This window comes from Anarrhichthys ocellatus, unplaced genomic scaffold (assembly GCF_004355925.1).
Source record: "Anarrhichthys ocellatus isolate YVR2014 unplaced genomic scaffold, GSC_Weel_1.0 scaffold30, whole genome shotgun sequence".
Classification (NCBI taxonomy): Eukaryota; Metazoa; Chordata; class Actinopteri; order Perciformes; family Anarhichadidae; genus Anarrhichthys; species Anarrhichthys ocellatus.
In genome coordinates, this window is record NW_022280060.1 from 1,870,238 (window position 1) to 1,879,283 (window position 9,046).

The 9,046-nt window shown below is 44.1% G+C and overlaps 1 protein-coding gene across 1 annotated transcript in view; it reads left to right on the top strand.

Moving 5' to 3' along the window:
- tnfaip8l1 (tumor necrosis factor, alpha-induced protein 8-like 1) overlaps nt 1-5,004 on the top strand; it is a 14,578-nt gene extending 9,574 nt beyond the window's left edge. The window contains exons 2-3 of the mRNA XM_031864144.1: nt 643-922; nt 1,730-5,004. Of these exons, the coding sequence (XP_031720004.1) occupies nt 651-922; nt 1,730-2,018 (561 nt within the window). The 5' untranslated portion in view covers nt 643-650 and the 3' untranslated portion in view covers nt 2,019-5,004. The remainder of the gene's footprint in view (nt 1-642; nt 923-1,729) is intronic.
- Nucleotides 5,005-9,046: the final 4,042 nt, after the last annotated feature.

The following is a 9,046-nucleotide window of genomic DNA, read 5'->3' on the forward strand; positions in this document are numbered from 1 at the left end:
GGGGGGGGGGTGAAAGCCTGTGGCCCCCGTGAACCTCACTATTCATGAGGGGCCAGCCTTTCACTGAGCCACTCTTGCTTAGGCACACAAGCTCAGAAACAACATCGTGGATCAATAAAACAACATGAGTGCGATGAATAAGTCTGCACTGTTTGTCTCCTGCTCACCTTCACACACACACACACACACACACACACCGTGTTCTCCGAATGCATTCGGCAGACGAAACGTCGAGATTACACACTCTGCTCTGCGTGGTCGAGCTGTACCCGACTTTACTCCTGCTCGCGTAACGACACGTTCTTCTCTAACTACCTTGTAAGCTCCGGGCCAGAGGGTTGCTGGGGCTAATTTGACAGCTGCCACAGCTCATTATCCGATAAAGGGGACGGTTCTCTGCCCGGCAGTTTAAACGGTATTAGCGTAGATGTTATTTGCAATAACTTCACACATTGCAGGCTGTCGGTGAGTGATGTTTGGCCTCTCTTGTGTTTGCGATGAGAAAGTCTGATCTGCTGTCACCTGTAAAAGAAGAAAATAATTCGGAAGCAAACATGTTTTCAGTCATTTGCAAAAGGAAAGGAAATGTGTCCATCCATTACAATCCTAATCTTTTTTTCTCTCCTTCTCATCTCCCCCCAGACTTGACCATGGACTCCTTCAGCACCAAGAGCTTAGCCCTGCAGGCGCAGAAGAAGCTGATGAGCAAGATGGCCACCAAGAGCATTGCCAACCTCTTCATCGACGACACCAGCAGCGAGGTGCTGGACGACCTGTACCGCGTCACAAAGGAGTACACCCGCAACCGCAAAGAGTCCCAGAAGATCATCAAGAACTTGATCAAGATGGTGGTGAAGCTGGGAGTGCTCTACAGAAACAACCAGTTCAACGGCGAGGAGCTGATCCTGGTGGACAACTTCAGGTAGGCAGCAAGAGGCATTACAGGAATGTTTCAACGTTTCTTTGCCTTCTTTTGCCATGAGAAGATCAACTCCGCTCTCATGCAGGTGCATTTAGTACAGGGCAAGAGCCAGGTAGCAATTAGCTTAGCATGAAGACAGGAAGCAACGGCTAGCCTAGCTATCTCCAAATTTCAGATGTTCACCTACGAACAATAAAGCTGATCTTGTTTGTTTGATCTGAACACAAATGTGGTTTGAGGAAGTTGCATGCTGGAACTATTGCTTGACAGATAAGATGTTGTTAATCGGCATGTCTGTGCAGCGTCTAGATATGAAGGAAGTATCTTCTTGTCTTTTACTAATCTTTTTATCTATTTCCTAAAAGGTTTGAATTAAGTGCATCGGTGACACCCTACTTTATATTTAGTTATTGTTACATTACGTATTGAAAGGGGACAGACCTTGAGAAACCGCATTGTTCTGGTTGAGAGCTTCAAGTGGGGACAACTGCAGCTCAATTACATTTTTGTATGCTGATGGGAGCAAATTAAGGAAATTGACTTTTACATCAGTTTATATATTTTACACTAAAATAGTAAAACTCAGCTTGGAGGCATGTGAAGCTGACACAAGTGCACAGTATGGAGAATGGCGATTACATATTAGCACAGAGATGCATCGCTGCGGAGGACAACACTAGAGCTGATAGAGGGGAGGTTGTGAAACTTTTCTGAAGAAAGTCACAGGACAGCAGTTTCTATTTTTACTTCCTTTTGCTGCTCCAGTCAGAATTTAGAAAGTGACAGCCTCTCTTTCTCGTCTCACAGGAAGAAAGTCCACACTCTGGCCATGACGGCGGTCAGTTTCCACCAGATCGAGTTCACCTTTGACCGCCGCATCATGAGCGCCATTTTGAATGATTGTCGTGAGCTGCTGCACCAGGCCATCAAACGCCACCTGACAGCCAAGAGCCACTCGAGAGTCAACCACGTGTTCAATCACTTCGCCGACTGCGACTTCCTGGCGTCTCTCTACGGACCCTCCGAGGTGTATCGCGCCCACCTGCAGAGGATCTGTAACGGGATCAACAAGATGCTTGACGAGGGGAACCTCTGACCTCTACTCTTCATCAGGCACCTTTACCTCTCGTCACCCCTCATGTACCACCTTGCAAGATTTTATTTTTTTAAAGGTGACAATCATTAACATTTTTATTGGTCTTTTGTTGCTCTGTGTGTGTGTGTGTGTGTGTGTGTGCGCCTTTCAGCCGTTACTGTGACACTGAATTTTTTTGTATCTCGTCTAGTTAGTCCAAAGTCTGTTTCTTCTCCAGCCGGATTGTCTTTGTGTTATTCCACAGTAAACAAAACCCAGCTGATGTTTTTTTTTTAAGTGAATGTAAAACTTCTCGCTCTTATAAGTATAGTCAGCGATAGGAGCCTTGACAACTGTGCCTTGAAAAAGAAACACACATTTGTGTCTTCATTCCAAGGGCACTCTGCTCAGTCATATCTCTGTGAGCAGCTTTTAATGGACCAAAATGGTTTTGGGGGGGGGGGGGGCACCAGGAGAGGAACGAAAGGGAATTTCTGTCTATTCCAAAGAATAAAGAAGGGAATTTATTTTATTTTATTTTTTTCTAAAAGTAGTATTGCACTCAATGCTGAACAAGCGCTGTACTGTACTTTCCTGCAATAATGAAACCATGTGAAACACGGCAGTTGATTAATCCTGCTTAGCCTGCATTTTACAGCTTTTACCGTCATGCACTGAACTTTACTTTGTAGAGAGGCCAGGCCTTTTGTTTAGAAGGCACCTATAAACCCAGTTGTTTTGTTTGTTTTTTATAGTCTGGTTTATAGCCACCACCACAAAGATGAGGTATTTAGGTCATAGAGGGACCATAAACATGAAGGAATGTGATTGTGCTGCATATTGTTGAATGTGTTGCTGGCTCATCTGCTCGGGTGGGGAAAAATAAACCTCCCAACTTTGTGTCTATAAATGTCATAATCGCAGCAGAGAAGCAGCACAATGTGGCACCAGCCGCAAAGGTTTCTCTGGCAATTTGTCAGAGAGGAATAAAGAGCGATCACAGACGAACTACTCGTCATAATAGATGTTGGAGCCCAGGGTCAGCTGTGTTTCAGATTTATCGGCGTTGTGTCGGGTTTATCCAAAAGGCACTAAAACTCTGGTTTGAATTCTGACAGATTTGAACTAAAAAGGCTCCCCGTGAGCAGTCGGATGAAAGGATGGACGAAAAACCGCAGCTCTGCGTTTATGAAAAGGGCCGGGCAGTGTATAGAGATTAGACCAGAGACAAACACAGTACCTGATTGTACTCTCCCACTGCAATCACAGCTCCCTGTTCTGGGGCGGTATAATGGCCCGGAGCCCGTCTCTGTCGAGCAGCCTCTCTCCATTTCGCCAGACAGCAGCCTCATGTAATGTGATGGAGATAAGCATCTATGTTTGCGCAATGCAAGTCATTATAATGGAGTGCAAGCTGCTGTTTCTTTCTTTAAAGGACAATATGAATAGTGACTATCCCTCCCGAACACTCTCATAATAAGATGTCTTTCCTTTTTGTCTGTGTTTTTGTATCGCTGAGTCTGTCTGGGAGATTGTTTTGTGCTGCGGCCTCATTTTGTATTCTGCGTGTGTGTGTTTGTGTGTGCGTACCTGTGAGAGAATTGGAAATTGAGCCGTGTAATAAGCGCTGTGCTTTTCCAGATAGGATTGCTGAAACTTTAACTTCATCCACAGCAGCTCTACCAAAGAAACGAAGACTGATGTTACTCCAAATGCAGTCTTTTTTTATTTTCCAGAGGAACATTTCAGGAAGCAGTGTGTGCACTTGGTAATTATAGCCCTGGTAACGGTGATAATGAAGACGTAGATGGTGGCTGTTGTGGTTTCGCCTATTTACTTCTTGGATGACTCCCCTGAGTATATTCTCTTTTGTTAGACCCATTTGACTTTCTCTGCATCATTTTGGGAGGCTTTGAAGTAAATCCTTTCTACCAGTAAAGTCGTCGTCGTCGTCGCCCCCCCCCCCCAAAAAAACAGTTGACTTTAATTGTGTTTGGTTGCCATTTTCTTCAATCCCTCCACATCTCAGGGTTAGTTTAAATCTCCCTCGGTTTAAAATCCGCGACACACTAAGTACAAATCAACCGAACCTCTGCAACAGCCCCACTTATTTGACTAAAGCGCTCAAACTAAGCATACTTATCATGCTGCATTTTTACTATTGTGAATTGTGAAATGTTTTTAATTTCACTCATGTACATATGATGTTTTTGTGTCTCTGTATTGTATCTGCACGCAACAAATATACAATTTACTTTTTTTAAAGAATAAAGTTATTGTCTTTTTTTTATTTTTTTTTACCCTCAATCAAGCACTGAGCGTCTTCCCATTAGTATGTTGGATTGTGGAATTTTCCGGGCCAGATCAGGGGGTAATCTGACTATGTCTGACCTGGATTTAGTCGGCCAAATCCCTCTCCTCCTCCTCCCAGCATTGTTGGGCAGCCTTGAAAGCAAACACAAACCCATCCCACTGACAAACAATTCCACTGTGGGTCGTTTCTTTCCACTTCCTGCAGGCCCTCTACGCGCTCAAAGGAAGAACAGGAAATTAGTAAAATGGAAAGAGTTCTTGCTTCTGTTTTTGGAAACATCAACAGTAAGCTGCAGTTTAATTTCAAGTGTAGCATGAGTAGCACTGCATTCAGTTTTGAGTTTAATCCATCATTGACTTTGCCAGTTTTCCTGTAGCACGTCTGCAGACCCTCCCTGCAGCACACTTGAAAGGCTACTGCAGCACCAAAAGCCCAATTATCATCTTAATGGTTGTGAATAATGGGTTTTTTTCGGTGAGTGCACCCTCGAGTTCAGAGTGTTATGACTAAACTGGGATGTGAGCACAGTCACGTCTCATTGTCTCTCTGTGTACTTATTCCTCTTCTTATTTGACTCAACTGTGATGTCAAATTCAGCAAAAACATCGACTTTAATGATTAACTTCCGCCTGTCTTCCATTTTTAGGCTCGTTGTGTATGAGGATGAAGCAAAATAAAAACTTTTTTTCTTTACATCTGTCTCACTCAAATTCTTACTGAAAATTAAAAATCTGAAAATAACAGTCACGAAGTGATTATCAGTGGATGTGACTGAGGGCTCTAATACATTTTGGTGAAGCTAGCTTCCACTGGGGCATAATTATCATTTCTACATAATGATGTGACTACAAAGTAGCCGTCCTGCATCCTAAGAAGGGGAGAGCTGAAGAGAGGAAGCGGGCAGAGGACCCATTACTCTTTCTGCTTGTGTTCAATGAAAAGATTACGGAGCTATGCTATGTGGTGCAGACTTGAAACCTGAACTAAGTTGAGCTGAGGTGCCTTAGCTTCATACTTAACTCTATGATAAATTACGACAAAGTAATGATTCACCTGCTTGGCTGTCCGCACGTATAACCCTGTTGGGAAGGACAAACCGAGCGGGGCTTTCACGGCCCATCCCTGCAAGGATATACAGGCAGTTGGTTTTGGCCCAACACTGCGAAGTCTGGCTGTCTGTCAACACGGGCGCAAACACCCTAATGTTTGACTTCTGGGTGGTGCTACAAAACAAAGCACAGGGCATTGTGTTCAAACAGCAGGCAATGCTCTGCACTCGTACAACATCACACAGTCATATTTCTCGATTTTCTTTTATCATCGATGCCAGCGGAAATGCCTCTCGGGCTTAATGAGGGAAACAGGACTGGGAATGCAGTCAAAAGATGAGTGGCACTAAAGAAAGAAAAATGAGTCAACTATTTCGACGATGATCTCTTTAATGTACTTTTCAAACTAAACCAGCAGAGAAATATGCATTTGTTTATTTATTCCGCAGCATAAACGAGAAGCAGGTGTATAACCTGAAGTGGCGGCATGAATTATTGCGCGAGTACAACCGAGGTTACCTACAGTATGTAAAACATTTTGCCATGTGTTGATTTAGTCTTGACATCGTCTGTTTTTGTTGTCGAGGCCAACATCCCAATCTGTTATGTCCGTGCTTTCTAAATCCTATTAGAATGTGTGCAGAGTGTTAAAGGAGAGTCCCATTTTTACACAAGGCCCTTGCTGACCTTTCATGCACTTCCAAATTTTCTCTCAACACCAATCTCATGTAGGTTAGCTGGCAGAGGAGCAGAGCAGAGCGAGCGCTGCTTATTATGTATTACTTTGCTTTTGTAGTCCCTCCACATCGTCACTCATCCAGTATGCTTAAAGGTGCTCTCCCCTCTGGCAAGCACAGCTATGACAGTCAGCTTGGAAGTTAGAAGTCTTTCAAAACTCCCTGTCTTCCTCCCCTTTTTTCTCTGTCTGTCTTTGACTCTTTCTTGGTGTCCCCACGTCTCTCTATCTTCCTCTCTCAATCTAGTCCTCAGAGAGCACCTGACTGACGCGTTGTTCAAGGATGAAAAGCGCGGCGGAGGGGAATCCAAAAGCAAACAACACAAAAATATACATGAGAGGCCGGGAAAGACACTGCTGTGCACACACACACACACACACACACACACACACACACAAAGTGCCGAAGCCCTGAGGATTATCACCAGCGTGACACTGGACACTTCAGGGAAGACAGCATCTGCTCAGTTCCATATTTAATACAGCAAAAAAGAACACTGTGTTCTGAGGGAACTTCTCATTTTCACTCTGTGTGAATACGTAGCCAAACACAGTGATGCAAACACATATAATCCTTTCCAAACTATGCATTTGTGCTGTCCAGGTGGTTAAAGAAAGTTCCCAAGTGCCAGACGCATTAAGGAAAAGCCATTTTGCACAGGACATTTTGACAGACATGGGGTTCTTTTGCCTTTCAAAGCACTGCTTTTACATCTATCTTTTCCACCAAGTTATGTAAGGTGTTCAGCGCTTTCTCTCTCTCTCTCGCTGTGACTGTCTTTCTCTCTGTCTCCGCTCGAAGGAATTCAACCAGGAAACTATCAGCAGTAGCTGTAAAGTTCAGCAGACACACGCTGAAGTGTGTCTGCTTCTCGATAGGCAGTCGGCCTGCTAAAGGACTCAAAACAGGCGGCGGGTAAGGTCACAATAAGGCTATATGCTCTGTCTGTCGTCCCCCTGCTCTACCAAGTGTACCACCAATATTGAAGACTACATGATGCTGACATTTTTCAGTGGAGGACAACACTGCAGCAAACTGAAAAGGACAATTTTTCCCAGCTTTGGAGCACTTTCTCTGTATTTTTTTCCCCTTTCATCACACGAATCACATTAATTGAATGGATAGTATGAAGGCAAACGGACTCGAAAGGCTGTGCAGCCAGACTGCCGATGGACAGCAACTGTGAGAGCATGCTTATTATTCCACATTGAAATGAGCAATGATTGTGTGTATGGCTGCCATGTTATTTATGGGCCTCACAACGTGGGTGGCTGATTGGAGGGGAACTTAGACTTTTAAGAGACATGAATTCAAGGTCTCACACACACACACACACACACGAGCATAAACACATTCAGGGAGGTTTATTTGTTGTATGTAATCAAATGTAATCAAGGAAATATTAAAAGTTGTCAAAAATGTATAACCTCTCACTTCTTTGCTCACAGAACGTCACTGTCCTTTTAAAAACCACGTATTTCCAAATTTCATGAACTAAGAAAACCAACCATGTTCTTGGCCTCGCCGCAATGCAAAATGCTTTTTTTTTAGAAGCACCAAATTTGAAAATACCCGATTTTCAACACCAATAGACCTACACCCTCTTCAGCAAGGTTTGCACCAACACTGAATAGACCCAAGAGTGATCTGTGCACTTAAGCTTTTTATGTAGCCTTCATGTGTTTGTGTTAGTGTGTGTGTGTGTGTGTGTGTGTGTGTGTATCTGTGTTTTAATATTATTAATTTTTTATTACTTGGTCTGTACAGTGGGGAAATTATTACTTTTGTATGAGACTGTGCTCTTGAAATAAATTAAATGATTAACCATCAATTCAAAGTGAAATTCAGTGAAATTATTATAAAACCTTTAAACATTGATGTGTGCACCCACACACACACACACAGTTAAATCTTTAAACGCAAAACAACCCCCCCTTGCATAGAAACAGACTTTGTGTTCCGTGAGGGGGAAAAGCAGAAGGATTAATAGTAGCCGCTCTATTATTTCCACTCTTCATTGTTTTTATATCCAGACTAGTGGTCATTACTGGCTGACAGCTGCCTGTTCTCGTGTAGGCCGGAAGCTTCGTAGCCTGCAGATTACGTACCTGTATAGTAGAATATGTCAGTGAATGAAGTCGTATTTTAACAGGGCACTACCTGAGGAATAAATTGCTTTGCTGACTAACAGAATGACAGATGCTTTGAGTGCCTCACTGCTGAGTGACAGCAAACTGTCAGGGCTTTTTGTGTGGCTGTGCTGCTGTCTTTTTATTTCGGATTCTTCCAGAGAGGGAGGGACCCATCCATGCAGCCGCAGTTGAGTGAAAAGGCACCTAGGAGGCATCTTTGGGCTTGTCAAACACAAGAAATCTAATCCAGACAGCCAAGAATGGGAATATGAATGAGACACACAAAAATAGCAGCTGTCTCTGCATAATTGGAACAAATGGAAGCTGGATATGCGGTAGAAAATAAAACAAGAAAACAACTGGGATGTAACATGACACTATTTGCTGACAGTTGCAATAATCTGGGGAGAGCCTTGCCACAGGCAGGCTGTCGTTTGGAGCCGGGCAGCTTATAGTTTCTGTCAAACTGCTGCTGATCTCTGATCTTGGAGGGTCGCAATTATGTGCCCGCCCCCACTATTCCTCCTCCATCCCTTCCTGCTGCCATCCTCCCCTACCCCTTTAAACCCCCTCTGGTGTCCTAAGCAGCATTTAATTGTGAGGGGCTGAGCCGGGGAAGGAGTAATCAGATGAGAACAGAGGCAGGGGGAATCACGTGGCTATACACTGGCTAACGGGGGATTAATAACAGTGCCGTCTTGATTGAAGTTCAGCTGCACTCCCTGGCAAATGGGAGGTGGGGATGCAGGGTGGGGGGGGGGGGGGGGGGGGGGGGGGGGAGGAGGAATAGTGGGGGCGGGCACATAATTGCGACCCT